Source organism: Vombatus ursinus, unplaced genomic scaffold, assembly GCF_900497805.2.
Source record: "Vombatus ursinus unplaced genomic scaffold, bare-nosed wombat genome assembly UNPS02005226.1, whole genome shotgun sequence".
NCBI lineage: Eukaryota > Metazoa > Chordata > Mammalia > Diprotodontia > Vombatidae > Vombatus > Vombatus ursinus.
Window position 1 is genome coordinate 223,300 of NW_020945004.1, and position 25,749 is coordinate 249,048.

At 36.5% G+C, this 25,749-nt stretch overlaps 1 protein-coding gene across 1 annotated transcript in view; it reads right to left on the reverse strand.

The window, feature by feature from the left end:
* LOC114029987 (aldehyde oxidase 3-like) overlaps positions 1 to 25,749 on the reverse strand; it is a 119,004-nt gene that overhangs the window by 15,108 nt on the left and 78,147 nt on the right. The window contains exons 22-26 of the mRNA XM_027844644.1: positions 24,894 to 24,946; positions 19,463 to 19,577; positions 17,342 to 17,407; positions 6,655 to 6,843; positions 3,189 to 3,356 (exon numbers count right to left, since the gene is read on the reverse strand). Of these exons, the coding sequence (XP_027700445.1) occupies positions 3,189 to 3,356; positions 6,655 to 6,843; positions 17,342 to 17,407; positions 19,463 to 19,577; positions 24,894 to 24,946 (591 nt within the window). The remainder of the gene's footprint in view (positions 1 to 3,188; positions 3,357 to 6,654; positions 6,844 to 17,341; positions 17,408 to 19,462; positions 19,578 to 24,893; positions 24,947 to 25,749) is intronic.

Genomic DNA, 25,749 nt, shown 5'->3' on the forward strand with positions numbered 1-25,749 from the left:
GTAGGTACTATATAAATGCTAGATATTCAATATTGTTATTATTTTTTTAAGATTTATTAGTCATGGAATCAAGATTTTAATTTCAGGTCCACTGCTTATTTTACTTCACCACATTTTACCTCAAAGGGAAATAATAATAATAAAAAAATTATGTATTTTTATAGCCTTTTTTTAAAGAGGCATTTCAGCTATGGCAGGCATAATAGCTATCAGATGTGAAGATATCAAATGAGTTGCCCATCTAGTAGGTGGTAAAATAAAGACTCATAATGAGCCATTAGAACAGGTCTGGATGAAGTGAGTGGCTTAAGTAGGTCTTTAGTGACCTTTTTCATAAGAAGTTATGGTGGGTATAGCATTCTTAGCAAACGCCAAATAACTGTCTTCTTTCTGAACTGTGGTTGAATTATCTTCCTCAGCATGCTTCATGAGGATGATTTTAGGAGTTAAATCAATTTTACTAATGACAGTCTTGCCCCAACTGTATTCAGAGATTTCTTGTGCTTATACTTTTCTTAGCACCCAACATTCTAGCTTTTGGCTGGGATGGCATGATATGGAAATGCCCTAAAATGACATAATGGAAAGACCACTTGATCTGGAGTCAGAAGGCCTGGGTTCAAATCTTATCTCTGATACTCCCTGTGTGGTGACATTGGGTAATACACTTAATGGTTCTGGGTATCAGTTCCAAAATGTAAGAGAGGGGTGTGGATTCTGAAGTCCCTTCCAGCTATGTGGATCTATGATTCCAAGAAATAATGAAAGCTTTCTAATTTTGGCTGGTATATAATAAAAGAGAGCATATAAATCTGTATGTGTCTTCAAAAAGCTGTACTGAATGCTTTCTTAGTCCTCTCACTACCAAATCCTTCAATGGCCTTTGTCTTTGCCTATGTAACATAAGTGGATATCCTAACTCTTTGCCAATAAGCACTGTGTGGCTACTGTTAAGTCACTTTTTGTTACATATCTACTCATAAAATATCTCATTTGTCTTTTTCTAGTTTCCCCTTCATGTGGCTCTCCTCTTTCAATATATAGTGTTTCCTCTCTTCCTTTCTTTTGTGCCCTTTTGCTCTTGGGCTGGGACTCAGGACTCTTCCTCCTGCCCTTGAGAGAAGTGTTAATAAAACTAAGGAAAATTAGAGAGCTTGGAAAGCTAAAGAAACCCAAGGCATGGGATGACTGCTTTGGAAATGGAAACCCTTTCAATCAACAGTTATTAATTGAGCTTACAACCTAACTGGGTAAACCAGTTTGCAATCTGACTTATGACCTCTTTGCTCAATTGAAAATACTCTCTCAAAAGTTACCAAACGTCTCTTAATTTCCAAATCTCCTGGGCTTTTCTCAATTCTTACCCTTCTCTACCTCTCTGCACCATCTGACATTGTTATTTGCCTTTTCTTCCTTGATTTTCTTTCTCCTCTGGGTTTTCATGTCATTGCTTTCATAGTTCTCCTACCTATTTGACAGCTCCTTCTTTGTTTCTTTGTTGATTCAGCATCCATATCACTGCCCTTAATTGGGAGTGTGCCACAATGCTCTGCCCTAGGTATTCTTCCCTTCTCTCTGTACATTCTCACTTGGTGATTTCATTTTTAGCCTCCAACATTTTAATTATCTTCTCTATGTGGATGACTACCAAATCTATATACCTAGTCCTAGTTTCTCTCTTGAGCTCCAACTGTCTCTTGGACATTTCGAACTGGATTTTCTGTAGGCATTCTGAACTCAACATGTCCAAATCTGAATCATCATCCTTCCATTCAAATCCATCTTCCTTCTGAACTTCTCTAGTTGTTGAGGAATCTACTATCCTTCTATTAGACTAGGTTCACCACCTTAATATTATCCTCAACTTCTCATTCTTCTTCATCCCATATATCCAATCTGTTGCCAAATCCTGCCATTTCTATCTCCACTATATCTTTGCATCTGTCACCCTCTCTATACTTACATGGCCACCACCCTATTTCAGATCATCATCACCTCTGCCTTGGACTATTATAACATCCTGCTAATAGGTTTCCCTACATCAAATCTCACCTCTTTTCACTCCTTCTCCCATAGAACTGCTAAGGTGATTTTTCTAAAGTGCAAGTTTGACCATGACACTTTTCTTTACAGTAAACACTAGTGACCCCCTATTGCCTCTAAGATCAAATGTAAGATGCTTCATCTCACTTTTTTTTACAGCTCTTTAGAAACTGTCCTAAACCTACCTTTCTAATTTTGTTATACATGCCTTCCCTCACTACTCTAGCGAGTCTAGTCAAACTGACTTTTTTATTATCCCTCACATATAATACTCCAACTCCCATATCAGCACCTTTGCACTGGTTGCCTCCCACGCAACTTCCTCCAAACCTCAGACCAGTAATCACCTTCTACATGAAGCCTACCCTGATTCCCCCAGCTTTAATGCCCTGCCTATCTTTTATTTATTTTGTATATATTTATTTATGCACATATTGCTTTTGTGACAGAATATAAATTTTTGAAGGCAGGAACTATTCCATTTTTATCTTTGTATTCTATCATCTTGCCTAGTACCTGGCAATAGCAAGAGCTTACTAAATGTTTGACCAATTGCCCAATGATAATGGCTATAGATCAGAGAAGGAAAGATCATTATGGGTTGGATTGGGAAAGGTTTTTCTGGAGGGAGCTGGACTTGTTTTGGACCTCGACTAATAGCTCACATTTACATGGCATTTTAAGGTTGACACTCTCCTAATAACCACCATCTGAAGCAGGTGAGGCAAGCATTATCATTCCATTTCAAGAGATGAGTGAACTCATTGGCTTCAGAGGTTGTGACTTGCCCAAGGTTACATAGCTAATAAGTATTGAAACCAAGGTTCAAATGTAAATCTCTTGGCTCCAAGACCAGTGTTCTTGCTCCTGTACCATGGCGTCTCTTTTGATGGACAAATAGGGTTTGGGAAAAACCTTTTCTTTTTGGAACATAACTTTCTATTCCAGACACAAGTCTGTGTTTGATGGTTTTGTTTTCTTCTTCTTCCCTCCCCATAATCACTAATAAAGGTATCTGGCTGCTTGACACTAACCCCTACTGCTTTCCTTCTTCCAACTGAGAAGTCACAGAGAAGGCTTTGATAACAAGAGAAAGAAGTTGCAAAGAATACATAGACAGAAAAAAAAAAAAAAGAGCTCCATACCAGGTCAGTAAATTTATCCACACAAATCATTCTAATCAGCTCAGGGGTTGCAGGGCTGCTCATTGTAAAAGTCTCAGTCAGGCCTCTCTCTTTTCGTGCTGCAGTCACAGCATCATGTATAGCAAAGAACACAGATGATCCAAGGAACATTCCCGACTCACCTAGGCCCTAAGAGAAAACACAGTTGTTCGGGGGGGGAAGGGGGGGAAGGTGTTTCACATCCATACCTAGAACCAACAATATTTAGACAATACAACAAGCAATATATAAACATAGGTAATCATTTTCTTAACAGCTTTTCAAGGTTGGTATAGGAAACCCACATAGACTTAAAATAGTTTTTAAAACTACTTTATTGATGCTCTTTTAAAACATCATTGTCCCTTTGCAATACATTTCTACCCTATCTGACAATAGAACCCTACCCTATAACAAAGTACATTTAAACAAAATAAAACAACATATTGGCCATGTTTGAAAATAAACGCATATGTGCCTCATTCTGGAACCATAGTCCATCACCTCTCTGCTTAAAAGTGGGAGGCATACTTTACTGTTAGTCTTCTGAAGTCAAGACTGGTCACTGCATTGATCAGAATTCTGAAGCCCTTTACAGTTGTTCTCCCTTATAGAGGTGTGGTAATCACATAAACTGTTCTCTTAGTTCTGCTTATTTCATTCTTTATCTGTTCATATAACTCTTCCAAAGTTTCTCTGAATTCTTCATATTCCTCATTTCTTACAGCTCAATAATATGCCCTTACTATCACAAAAGATTTGTTAAGCCATTCCCCAATCAATGGGCATCCAACATTCCTTCCAGTTCTTTGCTACTACAAAAAAGTGCTGCTATACATATTTTTACATACATTGAATCTTTCCTTCTGTCCTTGACCTACATGCAGTATATCCTGCTTCAATTTCTAACTCAGAAATAATGGGCCTAGACCACCTGCCTTCAAATTCAAGGTACTTTTCCCTTGCCACAGGTCTCAGGTTTTGTTCTTGTTGTAGAAAAATAGGAATATACTACTTAGAAAAGACAAATCTTTCAAAAAAACTTGAACAAATTTACAGGTATTTATTGAGGACCTAGTATGTGCAAGTCACTGTGCTTTGAGTTATCAAGGTTACAGAGGTAAGTAAAAAATATTCTATGTTCCATTTAAATGGGAAGACTGGGCATTAACATATGAAAATGTAGTTAATATTAGGGCCTAGATCTTACCCTGATCAACCTTTAAGACCCTAAACTTCAAAGTTCCCTTCTTTGACTTTTTTCATAGGAAGTCATGAATAGGAACAGATTTTGAGGTTAAGTAGATGAGTTTGTTTTAGATATGCTGAATTTAAGTAAATTGAAGCATAATATCCAGGTAGAAATGTCCAGTAGACAGTTGGATATGATCTGGAGCTCAAAAGAAATCCATGGAGGTTAGCAATATATTTGAAAGTAATCATTAAAGCTCTAAAACTGAAGATACCAGAGAGGTGATAACTGAAATCACAGGACTACATGAAATACCTGTCTGAGAGTAAAATTGCAGATTCATATTTGCCTACTGGCCATTTCTATCTAGGTACACCAACAATATCTTCAAACTCAACATATTTGCAACAAACTTATCTTTTGCTTGACTCCCCTTTCTGTTACCATCACTATAATTCTCTAATTCGCCTGTATTTAGAACTTCAGGCATTAATTTTTGTCTCTTTCTCACTTAATCATCTATTCCAACTGCAAAACATCTTATTCCTATTGCTGCTATTCTAAAGTTAGACCTTCATTATCTATTGCCTGGATTATTATGTGAAGACTCCCTCCTGGTCTTTTTACCTCCAATCTCCTCCATCCAAACCAATTAGTCTTTTATATTGTTGCTAGATGAATCTTACTAATGCAATGTCACAAATAATAATCATGTAAACTCCTCATCTGAAAAACCTTCAGTGAATCTCCATTGCCTACTAAATGAGTGGGGTACACTATAATTGGAGTTCAAGGCCTTCATGATCTGGTTCCAGTCTACCTCATCTCATACTATTCCCCCATACTGATATATTCTAACCATATACTGGATGATGCATTGTTCTGTGTTCTATGAACTAGTGCTTATCCTGAATTTTATGCCCTGAAATACCTTTCTGACCCAATGATAGTCTTTAGTGCCACCACTACCTATTTTTAGTCCTATCCATCCTTAAAAATCCAGTTCAAATTTCACCTTTTTCCATTAAGCCACCTTCAAATGTCTCCCATCTCTCTCTTTTTAAGTTTTGTTTTTTTTTTAAATCATATTCTAAGGGGCAGTTAGGTGTTCCAGTGGATAGAGCACCAAGCCTGGAGTCAGAAGAACCTGAGTTCAAATCTGGCCTCAGATCAGACTCTTACTAGCTGTGTGACCCTGGGCAAGTTATTTAACCCCAATTGCCTCACACACACACACACACACACACACACACAAAAAAATTATATTCTATTCTAAGTATCTGTGTACATTCAATTTGTTGATGTTCAATAATTCAGTCATATCTCACTCTCTGTGAACCTATTCGGGGTTTTCTTGGAAAAGACACTGGAGTAGTTTGCCATTTCCTTCTCCAGCTCATTTTATAGATGAGGAAACTGAGGCAAATAGGGTTAAGTGACTTGCCCAGAGTTATATAACTAGTAAATGTCTGAGGCCGCATTTGAACTCTGGTCCTCCTGACTATAGTTTGGGCACTTTATCCCCTGTGCCACCTAGTTGCCAAAAATCAACCATATCTTTCATTATTGGATACCTGTCCAAATTTCTTAACTTAAAGGACACAAAAGTATGTCTTTCCCAGAAGTATATCTTTTGAATTAGCTCCATTAAACAAACTATTTTTCAAAGATGATCAAATAAGGTACACAGGAGGTGCTGAATAATTAATTGATTAACTGACAGAGAACTTCCGGATCTATCATCAGGACATTAAGTTTTGAACTACTCCTACATATACTGACATCATTCTAATGCAATTTTCCCTCCTCATATTCATAGTTTAAAGGATCTGTGATCTAAGATTTAGATCAAAACCCACTTATCCCTTCTCATTATGCCTATGCCCTCCCAGAAATTCCCCACAGAAGATATACCAAACACATGGGAAACCTTCTTTTAGGGCCTTTTAACATGCCATGTGTATGAAAGGTAGCATGACATAATAAATAGAGAGCAAATCTGGAGGCCAGGAACACCTAGCTTTAAGTCCCACCCCTGACATACAATATATGTGTCATTCTAGGCAAGTCACTGAACTTTTCAGTACTCCAGGCAACTTAAGACTGTAAGTAGAGTACCCTATACCAGGGGAATCATAGGGTTAGTCCCTATCTCTGTATTCACTTTAGCAATGACAAGTAACAGTAATTATGTTTAGATTCATCCATTAAGTAGACATTTTTAGATTTAAATAAATTAAAGTCATGGTTGCTTACCTTAGATGAGTAGATTGCAATTGGGTTTTTTGTTGATGTTAATAAGGAAACATTAAGCTCCTCTGGGATGTCAGTGATTGAAGGAATCTTATATTCATTTGGGCTTCGGGTGTACAGGACTCCCTCAGGAGAGTATTTCAGTTCTTCCAAAGTATAAAGTCCAACCCCTTGGGTAAATGCACCTTCAATCTGAAAAAAAAAGAAAAAATGGGCCTCACTAAATATTTTAGTACTTATGCACTTCAGGAATCCATGATTTTTGTCCACATGGGCTCTCCCTCCACCCACAAAGATGTAACTTCCTCCTATACCTTAGTTGCTTAGCAATTTTTTGAGTTACTACGATCAAAAATATTCATTGTCCCATGGCCAATCCAGTAATATGGCTGTTTGAATTTAGTGAATCTGTTCTACAGGTATTAAAAATATACTCCATCAATGGACCTATCCATGAAGTCTTTCAGTTTGCAAGGACCATTCAGAATTTGTGATACTCTAGGTGATCCTTGGAGAAGTCAGGTTAATCTCCACATTATGGTGGGACACTGGAATGGGACTTTTAAACATATTTTGTATTTCAAAATCATAGAGTAGGCAGTTGAGGATGTCACTTTAGATCACACCCTATAGTCACAAAAAAATTCATCTCCTTATAGCCAAAAGAGTGATGAGACTCTCCTAACTCAAATCCTTCCTAGCTTAGCCCAAGCTACCATACACCCAACAGCATGGATTGCCTCCATGCCACAATTCGGCATTGGAATAAAGGTTTATAGATATTTTACACAGTATAATAGTATCTTCCATTAAAATAATAGCACATATATATACATATATATATTATCTTGCTTGATTCTCACAACCCTTTGAGGTAAACATTTTATAGTTGAAGAACCAGCTTCAAAACATTTAAATGACAGCACAATGTAAAGGAAAGGGTATAGTCATACAGCTATCAAGGACATGGGTTTAAATTCTATATCTGATATTTATTAGCTATATCATTATGGACAAATCAGTTAATTCCTCTGGGTCTCAGTTTCCTCAAGTGCAAATGAAATGCCCAGAGTACCTACCTCACAGAGTTGTTCATAAAGGACAAATGAAATAAAATATATGAAGGTATTCAAAAACCTTAAAGTATCTCACATGTCAGTTATTAAATAACTTGCCTGAGACATCAGAGTAAACAAAAAGAGCTTTGATTTCATCCTAGACGTTCTGACTGCAAACCAATTCCCACTTACTCTATACCTCAGCTACTCCTGCACTAGTAGTAGTACTAGTACCAGAGAGTGCTAAATACAGCAAAATTCCTGTGAATTTCATGTTCCTAGTTAAAATTTTACTATTTCAGAAGAAAATTGGAAAGTGTTCAGAATATTCTGAATTATCATAAAATATATCACAACGTTCTAATATTAGCAGTCAACTCTTTTTCAAATATTACTACTCCTTTTCAATTATTTTCTTTCTTTGTCCTTGCACCATCCTCTCTTTTGGGGGAATTACAATGAAATGTTGGCTTAGCTATTATTGTATCCTGGGTTAGGTAGAGGTGGCTGCTCTGTTCTACAATCAACTGTAAGTAGGGGTGGGGGGGTGGACAAAACTAATATGGCAGTTTTACCAGCTCAATTTTCTTGTTCTTCTCCCCTAAAATCCAATTGAGTCAACTGAAAAGTACAATTTAAGATCAAATTTAGGTAGGTTACTAAAACTACTTAAATAATTAAGGAGCTATGAATGTCTTATGTGGTATGAAGGAAGAATTCAGTAAAAAAGATCATTATAATGGTGGAACTTTTTAGTTGCCTTTAAAGGATATATGACTGCTAGTCTATTAGCAGGAATACTCAGGGGAAGCACATGGTCCTTTTCACCCATACTTCAAGGTTCACCTTTTCTCTTTATACTTGCCGTATCCTTCCTTCTCAATTTTTCCTTGACTACACATATTTGTGTTTTAAATACCACCTGCTATTACAATGTAATTATAATTTATACAAGTTTCTTATCACAAGCATTTTTGTTTTTGTCTGTATAGTCCTAGCACCTAGAATGGTACCTGGAAAGGGTTTGGGTGATTTGGAGGTTTTGTTTGTTTTTTTTTATTTTTATTTTTAAATAATATTTTATTTTCCAAATGACATATAAAGATGATTTTTGACATTCATTTTTTAAAAAAATTTGAGTTCCAAATTCTCTCCTTCTCCTCCCTTCCAACCCCCCAAGTTGTTAAGCAGTTTGATAGAAGTTATACATTAGTGATCAGGCAAAACATAATAGTCATGTTGTGAAAGAAGACAGACCAAAAAAGAAAAAAAAAAGCACAAAAAATATAGAAAGTGCTTCAATCTGCTTCAATATGCATTCAGATTCCATCAGTTCTTTCTCTAGAGGTGGATAGCATTTTTCCTCATGAGTTTTTTGGAATTGTCTTAGATCACCATATCACTGAGAATACCTAAGGCATTCACAATTCATTATCATCAACATTGCTGTTACTGTATTCAATGTTCTCCTGGTTCTGCTCACTTCACTTTTCATGTAAGTCTTTCCATATTTTTTTCTGAAATCATCCTGTTGATCATTTCTTATAGCACAATAGTTTTCTATCACAATCATATACCACACTTTGCTTAGCCATTCCCCATTTGATAAGTATCCCTTCAATTTCCAATTCTTTGCTACAACAGAAAGAATTGCTATAAATATTTTTGTACAAATAGGTCCTTTTCCTTTTTTTTTCAAATCTCCTGGGGGATACAGACCTAGAAGTGGTAGTACTTGATCAAAGGGTATGCACAGTTTGATAACCCTTTTGGCATAGTTTCAGATTGCTCTCCAGAATGGTTGGATCAGTTCACAAATCCACCAATATTAGTGTCCCAATTTTCCTACATCCCCTCTAACTTTTATCACTTTCATTTTCTGTCATATTAGCCAATACGATAGATGTGAGGTGGTATTTCAGAGTTGTTTTAATTTACATTTCTCTAATCAATAGTGACTTAAAGCATTTCTAAAGATAGCTTTGATTACTTCATCTGAAAACTGCCTATTCATATTTTTTGACCATTTATTAATTGGGGAATGGCTCTTATTTTTATAAATTCAACTTAATTCTTTATATTTACAAAATAAGGCCTTTATCAAAGAAACTTTCTGTAAATTTTTTTCACAGTTATGATTACTAATTGTTATTTCCCTCCATCCTACTTTTCCCTGTTTATTTAACTCTCTTCTTTCACTCTGTCCATCCTCAAAAGTGTTTTCCTTTTGAATACTGCTTCCCTCAATCTTCCCTCTTTTCTATCAGTCCCCCTGATGCACAACTTTCTCCTCTTCCCCTCCCATCCTACTTTCCTATACGGCGAAATAGATTTCTCTGCCCAATTGAGTGTATATGTCATTTCCTCTTTGAGACAATTCATATGAGAATGAGGTTCTAGTGATCCTCCTGCCACTTTCTTCTTCCTTTCCACTGTAAAAGCTCTTTGCATCTCTTTTATGTGAGATAATTTATCCCATTCTGCTTTTCCCTTTTCCCTTCTCCCAGTGTATTCTTCTTTCTTACCCTTTAATTTTATTTTTCTTACATCCCATTCCATCATATCCAACTCATACTCATGTCCTCTGTTTATCTATACTCCTTCTAACTGCCCTAATAATGAGAAAGTTCTTAGAAGTTAGAAGTATCATCTTCCCATGTAGGAATGTGAAGTTTAACCTTATTGAATCTCTTATGATTTCCTCTTTCCTCCTTACCTTTTTATGCTTCTCTTGAATCTTATATTTGAAAACCAAATTTTCTATTCAGCTCTGGTCTTTTTATCAGGAATGCCCAAGTCCTCTATTTCATTGAAATATTTCATTTTCCCCCTGAAGGATTACACTCAGTTTTGCTGGATGGGTGATTCTTGGTTGTAATCCTAGTTCCTTTGCTCTCCAGTTTATCATATTCCAAGTCCTCCAGTCCTTTAATGTTTAAGCTGCTAAATCCTGGGTTATTTTGACTGCGCCTCCACAATATTTAAAGTTCACAGAATCTCTAAAATCCATCTACTCACCTCTAGCAGGCATCTGTTGACCCCAGATTAAGAACCTCTGCTCTAAAGTGTCATCTTGACTGTGGCTCTGCAGTATTTGAATGGTTTCTGTCTCACTGCTTGAAGAATTTATCCTTTGACTTGGGAGCTCTGGAATTTGTCTATAATATTCCTGGGAGTTTTCATTTTGGGATCTCTTTCAGGAAGTGATCAGATTATTTTAATTTCTATTTTATCCTCTGATTCTAGGATATTAGGGCAGTTTTCCTGGATAATTTCTTGAAATACGATGTCTAGCCTCTTTCTTTGGTCATGGCTTTCAGGTAATCCAGTCATTCTTAAATTATATCTTCTCAATCTTTTTTCCAGGTCAGTAGTTTTTCTGATGAGATATTTCACATTTTCTTCTACTTTTTTTCATTCCTTTGACTTTATTTTATTGATTCTTGATATATCATAGAGTATTAGCTTCCACTCACTAAATTCTAATATTTAAGGAATTATTTTCTCTGGTGAACTTTTATACCTCTTTTTCCATTTAATCAATTCTGCTTTTTATGTAGTTCTCTTCAGTAAAGTTTCACGCTTTTCACCATTTGGCCTATTCTGTTTTTTAAGGTGTTATTTTCTTTAGGATATTTTGTGCCTCCTTTACTAAGCTGTTGACCCTTTTTTCATGATCTTCTTGCATCACTCTCATTTCTTTTCCCAATTTTTCCTTTACCTCTTTTATTTGATTGTTAAAATCCCTTTTTAGTTCTTCCAGGAATTCTTTTTGGGCCTGAGACCAATTCACATTTTTCTTTGAGGATGTGGATATTGTAGTTTTGATTTTGACTTCTCCCGAGTCTCTGTTTTTATCTTCCCTGTCACCATAGTAAGTTTCTATAGTAAGGTTCTCTTGTTGTTGCTGTTTACTCATTTTTCTAGCCTATTTCTTGAATTTTAACTCTGTTAAAGTGGGTCTCTGTTCTTGGGGTGGCAGGGGCACTACCCCAAGTTTCATGGCTTTCTTGCTGCTGCTCTCAGAGATAGTTTTGGAGGCCTGTAAGTTTTCAGTTCTTCCAAGGTAGTATGATATAAAGAGAAATGTAATCACTGCTCTCCTGGCCTATGTTCTGATCTGTGAGCATCCACAAGCACTCTTTTCTACCCTGGAATTGTGACCAGTGTCCCCACACCCCTGTGGCCACAAGCTCTGGTGTGCTAATGCTCCTCATCCTGGAACTGTGACCCAGGACTGTGAACCAGATCAGTGTATGGGCAATGCAATAGAGTCATGCACCCATTGCTAGCAAAGGGACCCCTGTAATCACCTTCTGACCAGTTGTCTGACCTCCCTTACTATCTGTGATCTGAGAGCTCCAGAAGCTGCTGCTTTTGCCACAGCTGACTCAGTCACTCCCATGGCCTGCTGCTTGTTTGCTGGAGCACAGTCCTGTGCTGGAGTTTGCTCTTCTCTCACCCTTGTGCAACAGACCTTTCCTGCCAACCTTCTGGGTTATCTTGGGCTGGAAAATTGTTTTGCCCCATCATTTTGAGAGTTGAGGACTCCAGAATTTGTTTTGAGACATTATCTAAATAGGGGAACTGTGGAGAGATCAGGAAAGTCCCTGCCTTTTCTCCCCCACCATGGCTAGGCCCTTGTTTGTTTGTTTGTTTGTTTGCTTTTTATATTTTCTTATTCAATTCAGTCCAATGTTCTAACTTTTTGAGATTTGGATGGATCCTTTTCATCTTCTAATGTGTTAACTATGCCAGCCAGCTTTACGTCAGCTGAAAATTCAGTAATCAAGACAAGCATTCTTTTATCAAAGTTATTGATAAATGAAAATTCACACAGCAAAGGCCAAGCACAAATCCCTTTGAACTTCTACTAGAGGTTTCTTTCCAAGATGAAAATGAATCATTAATAATAATTCTGAATATGTTTCTCCAATGAGTTCTGAATCTACTTAATATATAACCTCAAACATAAAAAGTACCAAGAGACTTCATCTAATGTTTTGTTAGCATTAAAGTAAACTATATATGCAGGATCCTCTTGATCTACCAATATGGTAGTTTAGACAGTTTCTCTGAGTTTTTCTAAAACTAGTCTTTCTCCTGATAAGCTACCTCAGCTTTAGATATACCTTTTCCTCCTGCCTAGAAAAGCACCTCTCCCTTATCACCCCCCATCCAATATTTAGATGCGTCTTTGCTGGAAACTTCTAGCTTCCCTGGTAGGTTTATGCCTTCAAAGTTGAGAGTCAAACAGAGTTTCCTGCTAGAGATTCCAACTTCCCCAAAAAATCACTACTCTTTTTTTTGCACCCCTGATCTGCCCTGATGCCATGGTGATTAATAGGCCTAGAGGAGTTCTGCCCATCAAACTCAGTAGAAGTGGTGAGAGTTTGGGGTAACGAGAACCATACCTAATGGGCAATAATACACAGTACTATCATGAATTCCCTCCTTTTGCTGTAGTCCAAAGATATAGTACCTGATGCTCTGGCAACACCCCTAGTTGTGTCCCTTCATTCTTTTTCTTCACCAAGATGTGTAGGTATTAGATTTTGCCCTACTATGAGAGTCAGATACTGCTGTAATTTTGGAAGTGTGTCATTTGCTGCCGTAGTGACTATCTCTTCATGATCCTGTCACACCCACCATTTTCCCACCTTTGAAGATTTCAATTAACCTTTCCCTGGAGTATGTTCAAATGTACCAAATAACGGCCTTTTGTTTTTAAGGCTGAATTCTATAAAGACACTTAAAAGTTCCCAAGCCCTTTCACTAAACTGGAACAAAGATTAATTATCCTGTGTAAAAAATAATGAAAAGGAGTTAGTCTGACAGGACTTTCAAATACAAGACTCAAGAAAAGCATGAAAAGGTAAACAAGAAAGAGAAATCATAATGGACTTATTAAAGTTGAACTGTTTACATTCCTATATGGAAAAATTATATTTGTAACCCATGAGACCTTTCTCATTATTAGGGTAGTAGGAGGGAAAAGAATTTGGAACTCAAAGTTTTATAAACAAATGTTAGAAATTTTTCTGCATGCAACTGGGAAATAAGATACACAGGCAAAGGGTATAGAAATCTATCTTACCCTACAGGAGAATAGAAGGGGAAGGGAATAAGGGAAGGGGGTGTGGTAATAGAAGGGAGAATAGATGGGGTGAAGGGGAAATCAGAATGCAGGCCAACATGGGGTGAGGGGGGGGGATAGATGGGGAGAAAATTTGGAGCTCAGAATCTTGTGGAAGTGAAAAACTAAAATAAAGAAATAAATTGAAGAAAAGAAAAAAAAAGAACTACTTCTACTTAGAGTAGTTCGTTTGTGTCTAATGACTCAAGTTCAGTAAAGGAAATAGTTATTCTCTTATTATCTATATGTTTATCTTGGGTTTCTACTCCCTATTACCCCTTTTTTGTTCTCTTTTGCTCTTCAAGAAAGAAAAGAGAAGTAAAATAAAAGTTGAACAGTTTGGTACAAGGTAGTGTGTTATAGTGGGAAGACCACAGCATTTGGAGTCTGAAGACCTGGGTTTTCATCTAGACTTTACTATTGATTAGCTGTCTGACCATGGGAAAAGTCACAACTTCTCTAAGCCTTAATTTGTTCATTTGAAAACTGAGAAGGTTGGACTAGATAATATCTAAGGTCCTTTTCAGCTCCAAATCCTAAGGTCTTCCGCGTTTATAGAATTAAATATCTTATTATGGAAAATTTCTTGTTGTAAATTGATGGGAGCTAGATCTGAGTACTTCATTTAAATGTCAAGTAAAACATTTACCTTAGGATCACAGCTTGAGAACATACTAATTTGGAACCAGTGACTAAGACATCTACAATTCCCTGATGGCAATGTACCAAATTTCAGTTTCAGTTTTTTGAACCAGAGCAACTACATCATAAAATAACAACAGATAATCTCAAGGTTATTAGGACCTGGGGTTTGGCTAAGGTGACTGGGGAAGGCATGGATTATTGCAGGCATGGGAGGCAGGGAGTTACTTCTTTAAAAATATATTAGTATTCACAATAGCATTGATTTCTTGAGAACTTTAGGTACAGCTAAGGTTGCCAGCTGGTCAGTAAGGGACTACTGATCAACATTTTATCACAAAAGATGGTTTTAGTTGCTTCTTCTGTTTTTATAGCCAATTTTTTTGTTTATTTTTCATTTTGATTCAGATAAACCCAGAAACAACTGAAAAGTTTCAGGATCAAACCAATTAATTCATGCCACATGTGTGTATGTATATGTATGTATATATACAAATATGTATGTATATTATATATGAGATACATGATAAAATACTTCATAACTGATTGAAACAATTAGCCAATAAATGTTATTAAGCAATTGTTATGTTCCCAGTACCTTCTTAAGCACTGGAGAAACAAAAAAAAAAGCTAAAACAGAGTCCTGATGCTAAAGAAGCCCACATTCTAAGTGGAACAGATAAAATATAAATAACTATGTAAGTATACAAATAAAAATAATATATGTGTGTATATATGTGTCTTGTGTATATTTATAGCTATAGCCACAGAGACACACACAATGTAAATGAAAAGTGATATTGGAAGGAAGGGATCAGCAGCACAACTGGGAATGGCCTCCTATGGAAGGTATGCTGAGTCTTGAAGGAAGCCAGGGAGAGTAGGAACAAAGGTGAAGAGGCACAACCTTCCAGACATAGGGGAGAGCCAGTGCAAAGGCCTAGAATATTGTGTGAGTAAGGAAGGGTAGCTGTATTATAGAGTACATGGAGAGGACTGAAATACAGAAAGATTGGAAAGGAACAAAGGAGCCAGCTTGTGAAGGGCTTTAAATGCCAAACTACTCAACTCAATTCACCTAGAATTTAAGATCCTACTACATGCCAGACACTGTATTAAGTGCTGGAGATATAAAGAAAGGAAAAAGGCCCCGCTTTCAAGGCTTTCGTTTTATATTTGATCCTGAATGTCATAGAGAGTCCTGAGAGTTTATTGAATAGGAAATTGACACGGCCAGACCTGCACTTTATAAAAATCATTTTGGCAGCTGAGTGAAGTATGGATTAGTGAGGGGGGAGAATTGAGGTAGGGAGACCAAGTGATAGGATACTACTGTGCTATAAGAAATGATGAGCTCGATAATCTTAGAAAAACATGGAAAGACTGGCACAAATTATAAAAAGCAGATAATAAATAATAAAGAGCAAATAATAAATGAGCAGAACCAAGAGAACATTGTATACGTAACAGCAATATTGTTTTAAGAATGACTTTGAGTGAATAAGTTATTTTGACTATTATAAATACCTAAATTAACTATAAAGGACATATGAAGAAAAATGGGGTCTATATCCAGAGAAAGAACTGATAAATAAAAACATGTATAGAATAAATTTACATATATACATATATGTATATATACATACATATACATATATAATATACCTATTTGTGTCTAATGGTGACCATCTCTGGGAGGAGAGGAGGAAAAAAAGAAATTTATATGATAACTTTGTTATATATTTAAAAGGAATAGGAAATTGTATGTAGTATTTGTGCAGTTTCATGTGCATTCATCTTTTTTATTATACTATGTTATAGAAATGCTTGTTTTATTCCATAAAATTAAAAATAAAATAAATTTAAAATAAAACAAAACAAAACAAAAAAAAAGGCTTTCAAAACAAGAGGCGATGACAGCCTGTACAAGGGTGATGGTCGTATGCGTAGAGAGAAGGGGACACATAAGAGAAATGTTGAGAAAGTAAAAATGGCAAGATCTGATAACTATTTGGAAATATGGGATGAATACTCTTAAGAGATAAGAATGACACCTAGTTTGCAAATCTGGGTAACTGGGAGGATGTATCCTCGGTGGTAACAGAAAGTTTGTTGGCAAGACAGGAGTGTTAAAAGATAAAGGTCATGAGTTCTGTTTCAGGCATGTTGAATCTGAGATGCCAGTGTACTCAAAAGACAATTGGTGGTATGTGACTAGACTTTAGAAATGATATTGGAGTTGGATATTTAGATTTGGGAATCATCTGCATAGAGGTGATAACTGAACTCATAGACACTGATGAGATTACCAAATGAGAGAGGGTAAAGAGAGAACAGAAGAGGGTCCAAGAAAAAATCCTGGAGGACCCTAGCAAAGGAGACTGAGGAATGGTCAGATAGAAAGGAAAAGAACCAGGAGAGAGCAGTGTTTCCAAAACCTTCTTATTAAGTTTTCAGCAGACAGGATCATTTTAAGCTAGACATACACTGGGTACGGAAATGAAAATTTTAAAAACCCCTTTGTTGTTATTCATCTTATACAAACTAATATTTGCTAATGGCATTAAAAAATCACCACTAAGTTTCTTTAGTGTAGCATTGACAAAGCCATTTAACAAGTCTTCTCCCAGACTTTTAGGCATAAGATAATTGTGGGGCAGGGGAGGGGGGAAGATCAAATATTCTGTCACATTTAGACTCAAAAGTAACATATTAATAGGACCTGTAAGGGAAGACAGAAGAAAAATTGATTAAGCAGAGTTCAGGTTCCCTCATTACATAACCACTGTTTGATTAATATGCATGAGACTAATGAAAAAATTCAGTGACACTATGTAACACTGAGTGTTCATACCTGTCCTATATCTATAGCTGGATTAATGCTGAAGCTGGCATCCATGACAATGTCAGTTCTGATGTTCTGTATGAAAACAAAATTAACATATTAAACAGTAAACTATATTTAGCAATGACTTCAATAGTTCAAGGATCTGTGATTTTATCAGTGTAGGAACTCTCTCAAGATATGCAGACCATGGTCCCTCCCTAGATTAGGAAATGTTTTCATGAGCTGTCCTCTGGTGTTGAGCATTTCCAAATATATCTTGGGCTTGTCCATAGTCAATAAGCACACAATCTATCACAAGACCTAGCTTTAAAATCTTTCCAGTTTGGTAGGATGTGCCAAACATGCTTGGGCTCAACTGGATAGACTTAAAGAACCCAGTATCTCCTCTATACCACAATAATCTGTCAGTAGGATTTTAGTGGAGGCTTATTATTAATAAGCAATATAAATATTTTCTTTCTTGGGGGGGAGAGATAAAGGTGAACCGAAAGAGCCAAAGAAAAGTTATACTTCTGGAAAAAATCCTGAAAAATACTAAACTACTTTGTTAGTTTAAATTTTCACATTTATTTTAAAGAAATGAAAGAGTATGGAAGTTTCTATCATAGTCAAGATTAATATCATTCCCATATCTGATTGCCTACTATCTCAGGGAGGGGGTGAGGGAAAGAGGGAGAAAAGGAGGAATAGAATTTGGAACTCAAGACTTAAAAAAAATGTTAAAAAATTTTTTAACATGGAATTGGGGGAAAATTATATATAAATATATATTATACGTATGAAAACAAGATTAATGTCAATGCAAAATATAATGTTTCAGCAGAGATTGAAAAAAAATCTCCTATCCAAATCTATTTGTAATACTGAATACTTTTTATAAGTAGGTGTTATACTTAATTTTACAAAATTCAGCTCATGGAATTTCACTTCCCCTCGTTTCATCCAAAAGCATGGCATAAGGATATGTCTAATAGCAAAAAGCCACACTCTCAGTAAAGGGCACGGGGTCTTAGCACCAATTTTCAATTAATGTTTAGTTCATCAATACTCTGCTTTCTCTTAAGGCTTGTGTCTCCAAGATGCTGTGCACAATTGTAACATACAGTCTAGAAAAATATCAAGGGCCTGATATCTTTATGCATGCTAACTGACTTGCCAGAAGAATCCAAATCAAAGTCTCCATATTGCCTTCTCTTTGGCTAGAAATAGAAGGTACTTGATTGCATGTGCCAACTGCCACACCCTTACCTTGTGACCCATAGATGTTCCTGCTTGTTTGCTCAGTTGCTAACTCTGTAGTTCAGCAAAATGACTATCGCTCAGGGTGATAGTCTATGTTACTGTCTATGTTACCAGAAAAATCTATTTAGATATCTATCTACCTCTGATGCTGGAAGTCAGAACGTTAGGATTTATTATTATCTATGCTTGTGTTTTATTCTCTAATAAATGTAAGCTTCTTGAGGCCAGGAACTATATTTTCTGTAAATTTATACTTCCCAAAATGTCTAGCCAAATGCTCTGTACACAGCACGTTCTTAATAAATATTTGATTGAATGAATGAATATACAAATAATTAATCCAGAAACTCTAAGGTCTACACGAGTTGCCCAATGTGTAGAATACTCAAAGCTGCCTACTTGAAGAAGTGTCATTTCTGGTTTTCTGGGCAAGTAGAAAAAAGAACAAAGTGAAACCAAAATTAATGAGGGTGATCATTTCAACATTGAAACAAGGAGACTGGGAAAGTATTGCCACCACATTTATACTATGTCCTGGTGAAAAATAAAGTTTGATTAGAATAAAGACCATTGAAAGAAAGCTCATTGAAGTCTAAATGATCATCTGGAAAGTAATTTCCTTTTTTGCCCTGCTATACTTCTGAAAAGAGTTTATGTGGCTTAACATAGAGTGATCCACCTCAGGAAATTGGCATGCCCAGTGTCTTTCTTAAATGAAAAAAAAATGGAGATTTAGGAGGAACTGGACAACCCAATGTTGCTCTAGAAGAAAAAAAACTCTTACCTTGGGCACAAAAAGAAGTAACATGAACTTTCTGAACTCTTGTCTGAAAAACTCAGCTTTATTTTAACAAATAAGATGACAAAATGAAATGCACTCCTTACCTTATGTGCTCCTGTTAAGCAGTCAACTTCAACCTCAGAACAGGCTGCTCCATAAACAAAGTATGGATAAACATCACCTTCTCCTTTCACCCAGTCCATGTCTGCTTTGTAGCCCCTGGTTCAATTTAATTCAATAATCATGTATTAATTAAATGTCTATTGTGTTCAAGGAACTACAGTAGGTAATAAAGACACAAACACAAAAATGAAACAGTCCTACCCTTAAAGAGCTTATATTCTACTGGGAGGATGCAACATGTATACCAATAAGGGAGCATAGCATACCCAGGACAAAGTATGCTCAGAAGTGTCCAAAGCATGGGCAGCTGGGTGGTGCAGTAAATAGAGTTCTGGCCTTAGAGTCAGGAGTCAAATATAGCCTCAGACATTTGACATTTACTAGCTGTGTGACCCTGGGCAAGTCACTTAAGCCCGATTGCCTCACCAAAAAAAGAAAAGGAAAAAAAAAAAAAGAAGGATCCAAAGCTATAAGGGTCATATGGAATAAGGACTGAGAACAAGTACTGGATTTGGGAATCAAGAGCTCATTAGTAACCTTGGAGAGAATAGTTAGAGTAGATAGGTCAAGTCAGTAGTGATTATAGGGAGCTGAGGAGAGAGTGGGTTATGGCAAAGTGAAGGGGGAAGTGAGGACTCATTAAGTGCCTATTAAGTATCAGACACTGTGCTAAGTGCTTTAAATATATACAAATAAGTTCTTTACAGATATCATTTAATTCTTACAATAACCCTGGAAGGTAAATGCTATTTTTATCCCCATTTTACCATTGAGGAAACTAAGATAATGAATGTGGATTAATAGACTGACAGTCTTCGAGCTGATGATACATGAACATTATATCCAACTGGATAGTGATAAGACGGTGCTATTCCAAAAAAACTTATTGACCATTCATGTTAAGGAGAGTCATGGTACAGATGATCACCCCCAAAAATCATTTATATTGACTTTGAAATGTTTTTAAGCTTACCTATAAACATATAAGTAAAATTGAAGTAACAATTCAAACAAAATTAACAAAACCACACTATGAACTGAGTAGGGGAGTCCGAAAGTTTTCTAGATTTTCCATTCTGTTCCCTTTTGCCCAGATCTTTTCCCTGCTTCCCATTCATGCAGGAAATGGACAGCAAAACTTCTCCAACTAATGCTAAACAGTAGCCTAAATTCACCTCTTTTTTTCTTTATATTCACTCAATTGCAGTACTTGTTTTCTGGGAGGTAGTGGAGAAAAGGTCTGGTATAGTGGAGAAAAGGTCTGGCCTTGGAGTCAGGAAGATGTGGGTTCAAATTCTGTCTTTGTCATATATTAGCTCAGTTACTGTAGGAAAATCAATTAATCTTTCAGTACCCCCAGACAACTTTTTAAGACTATGAATAAGCATGATGTATCAGTGAAGGAAATTTTCATATTTAGAATTTTCCATGCCCATGAACTCACAGGTATGGACCAAATATTTTTCTTAATATTGAAATAAACACATATATTACATAATGGACACACATATGTATGTATACACACACACATACACATATTCTAATAAGATCATTAAATGATTCTGAATCAGTATTGCAGAATACAAAGAACATTGGTTATGGAGTCAGAATACTTAGGTTCAAATCCTTGTTCCATCACTACCTATGTGACCTTGAGTGAGTCATAATTTCTCTGGGCTTCACAGTTTCCTCATCTGCAAAATGATGAGGTGGGGGTAGATCAGATGATCTCTAAGGCTCCTTTGAACATTAAAACTATGATCTTTATATGTTGCAAATCCCATGATTATTTGGCTACAAGCAGCATAGGCAAAGAATATTATCATCAAAAGATATTCAATGGTTACTTTGCTTAAGTCAATACAAAGCAAGATTTGTTAAAGGTACCTTACAGAACCGACTGTAATTAAACATGGTTTCATAAGAGGAATATAAATGAGAAGTAGGTACAGATCATAAAACATATATATTCTCTTTCCCTTCAACATTTGGGGTGGTGGGGGGGAACCTATATTCAAATGTTCCCAAACCTAGAGACATGATTTAAAAGAATTTGAAGAGGAAAGCAATAAATATGGTTAAAGGTGAGAAATTGGTTTTAGCATGGATAGAAAAGGAACTAATTAATTATTCTTGAGAAGATAAGACTGAATGTGGCCTTAATAATCTTCATATATGGTAAGGATTCTTAGGAGGAGGGAGAAGGGTATCTTTTATATTTAGTCAACTTATACTCATGCCCTCTGCGTATACTCCTGTAAAATGGTATAATAGCAATATAGTTCTCAAGAGTTACAAGGGTCATCTTCCCTTGTAGGGATGTAAACAGTTTGCCCTTATTAATAACATGTTTTCTGTCCTGTTTACCTTTTTATGCCTCTCTTGAGTCTTGTATTTGAAGATCAAATTTTCTGTTGAGCTCTGGTTTTTTCATCAAGAAGGCTTGGAAGTCTCCGATTTTGTTGAATGTCCATCTCCTACCCTGAAAGATTATGTTCAATTTCACTGGGTAGTTGATCCTTGGTCATAATCCAAGCTCCTTTGCCTTATGGAATATCATATTCCACACCCTCTGATCTTTTAATGTAGAAGCTGCAAGGTCCTACATAATCCTGATAGTGGTTCCATGATATTTAAATTGCTTTTTTCCGGCTGCTTGCAATATTTTCTCTTTGGCCTGGTAATTTTGGAATTCGGCTACAATGTTCCTTGGTGTTTTCAGTTTGGGATTCTTTCGATGACTATTTTACCTTCTGTGTCTAGGACCTCAGGGCAGTTTTCTTTGGTGATTTCCTGAAAGATGCTGTCCAGGCTCTTTTGTTCATCATGGTTTCAGGTAGACCAATATTTTTTAAATTGTCTCTCCTGGACCTATTTTCTAGGTCAGTTGCTTTACCAATGAGATATTTTACATTTTCTTCTATTTTTTCATTCTTTTGTTTCTGTTTGACTGATACTTGATATCTCATAGAGTAATTAGCTTCCGCTTGCCCAATTCTAATTTTTAAGGAATTGTTTTCTTCTATTAGATTTTACAACTCTTTTTCCATTTGGCCCATTTTACTTTTTAAGGAGTTCTCTTCAGCGAGTTTTTGTGCCTCCTTTTCCATTTGGCCAATTCTACTTTTTAAGGACTTGTTTGCTACAGTTAATTTTTGTCCTTCCTTTTCCAAGCTATTAACCCTCTTCTGCATACCTATCATTTGTTTTCCCAATTTTTCTTCTACCTCTCTTATTTGGCTTTTAAAATCCTTTTAAGCTCTCCCAAGAAGATTTTTGGGCTTGAGAGCAATTCATATTCCCCTTTGAGGTTTTGGATGTGGGTATATTGACAATGTTGTCCTCTTCTGAATTTGTGCTTTGATCTTCCCTGTCCCCAGAATCTATGGTCATTGTCCATTTCTGCTTTTTGTTCATGGTATTTGCCTAATTCCTTGGTTTTAGAGTTGAGCTCTCCTGCTGGAGTGCAGGGGACACTGACCCAAGCTTTTTGTGCTAGGAACCTAGTACCTAGGCACTGACTTTGTGTGCTAGGGCCTCAGGTGCTAGCAGCTAGAGGCTCTGGAAGTCTGGCAGCTTACCTGATGCTGAATTGAGCTCTCAGGGTGTGGGAAGTCTGGCCTCTGGGGGACACCTGCTCACCCAGGCTTTGCACTCAAATGTTTGGCTGCTTGAAGATGTCTTCCAGCCTGGAGCTGTGCCTTGTGGAGTTGTGCTTCCTAGATATGTGCTGAAGCAGCAGGAGATTTGGCTACTTGAAAATGCCAGTGCATGTGGTGGTTTTCCAAGCTAGTGTCTACTGGTTCCCCTGCCTGTGCTGAGGTACTCAGGGGTCTTGGTGTCGGTGCTTGCCTGCTCCAACACCCTGAGACTCAGGGTCTCCTCCTGGCTTGTTGAGGTGGGGCTTGCAGCTGACTTGCTGGGACACCTCCCATCCTGTACTGCTCCCCCTCCCCCAGAGTGAGAGGGCCTTTCCCATTAATCCCTCAAGCTTCCTGGGCTACAAGACTGCTGCACCCCATCTTTCTGCTGGCTCATTTGTTCCAGGGTTTTTACTGGGGTGATATTTTCTGGGCTTTTAGAGGTCAATAAGGGAGGGTAAGAGCAGCTTACTTCTTACTACACCATCTTGGCTCTTGGAAGCAGAACCTATCATTTATATTTAGGTAGAGACCATATAAGAGAAAAGTATATCATTGGAAACTTATGGACATGAGTATGAGAGTCAAAAGACCAATTTTGCTGCTAAAATTAATTGTTGGATCACTGAAATGACAGGCACGATTTCTAAGAAAAAGAGTTGCTTTAGGATTAATCTAGTAGCAATGTGCAAGACAGAATGGAGAAAGGAAAAAGTGCTCCTCTCTACCTGAAAGCAGTCAAGATGATGTAGTATAGAGATGATGTTATGTAAATCATTACCTGGAGACTTTGTGGTACTGGGGATTCCCACTGTCCCCTTCCCAGTTTGCTAGAGACTTAACTGCAAAGTAGTCAGTCAATCATCCAGTCAATAAACATTTGTTAGGGACAGGACCTATTATGTACAAGGCACTACGCTAAGCACTGGGGATACAAAAGAGGCAAAAAATTATCTTTACCCTCTCGGGGTTCACAATCCAATGATCACTCTCTATGTGTGTAAAGCTAAGAAGTCTGTTCTCTGAGGAACCTAGACAATATAGTGCCCAGTGATTGACTCACTCATCCCTCTCTGCGAAAGTGTGTATATATATATTCATGTGTGTGTGAGTTCTCTCTGGGCCAGTTCCTCATATGATGATCTAAGGAAAGTAAATCTTCTCTTCTATTACCCCGGGAGAATGAGGACCTCCCAATTGACTGAAAGGGACAGCTAGGTAGTGCAGTGGATAGAATGCCCAGCTGGAGTCAGGAAGACCTGAGTGCAAACCTGACCTCAGACACTTACTAGCTGTGTGACCCTGGGTATGTCACTTAACCCTGTTTGCCTCAGTTTCCTCATGAGTTGGAGAAGGAAACAGAAAATCAGTCAAAAATCCTTGCCAAGAAAACCCCAAAAGGAGTCACAGGGAGTCAGAAACAACTGAAAAATGCTTAAACAACAACAAAAAACTCTGACTAAATATCCTTTTCTACAGAGAAAACAACAAATTTTTATGTAAAACATTGACATAACAGGTATAAAATAATAGGATTCTTCTTGAAATAGCCAATATTTCATCAGTAATACTTTTGCTGAAAATCAAATATCACTCCACTTAATAGAATTTAAAAGAGAAAATATACAAAATGGATACTCTAAAGTAAAAATAAAATGTAAATATTTAACATACAATGTAAAAAGAAAAGTCCTATATCATTATAAGCATAGTCTACATTCTAATATTTCATATAGAGAATAATTTTGGGAAAAAAATAAATATTCCTTACCTAAAATATCCAGTGGCTGACAGACTAATGCTTTGGGCAAAGGCATCATTAACCTATAAAAAGAAATATATACTAAAAATAAAATATATTTTATCAAATAATGAAATAATAACACCACTAAATAAGAGGCCCAAACCAACAAGGGAAAATATGACTGGGTTGCATGCTACCCCATGATTATCTGGGAGATTATTTCTCCTGAGAAATAAGACAATCAATCGAGTCACATTCAAACACAAACACGTTTGTGCAATCACACTATCCTTGTTCTTGGCAGCTCTCATTTAATTAAAGATGCTAATTCTACTTAAAGCTTTGGGAAGGTTTCAAGTAGAAATAACATCTTTAATTAAATGAGAGCTGCCAAGAACAAGAACAGTATGATTACACAAACATGTTTGAGTTTGAATATATATATATATATGTATATATACATATATATATATATACTTTTCTTCTGAGAAAATACAAGTGCCTTGAAGGCAATGACCATTTCTTTTTCAACTCTGTACCATCTACTTTTTAAATGCATAACCTTAATTTTAAAGAAACTCAGTGAAAAGTACTGAATTATTGATAAATTAATAACATCATTACAAATGAGTCAATAGTTTTTGTTCTTCCTTAGCTGAGAGACTCATCCCTAAGGATTTATTTCTCATGATAATTCTACAAAATTAACATGCATTAAATGTTTTAATGACTTTGTGTTAGTCTCAACTCTTCTCCAATTTACTCCGTGCTAATTAATGCCTTTTCCTAATGATTTTTTTTTGAAAGTAGAGGAACATACTCTTCCAAATCCAAACAGAAAGTTCCAGTCCAGAAGACTTTCTCCATGGGTAGCTATCACATG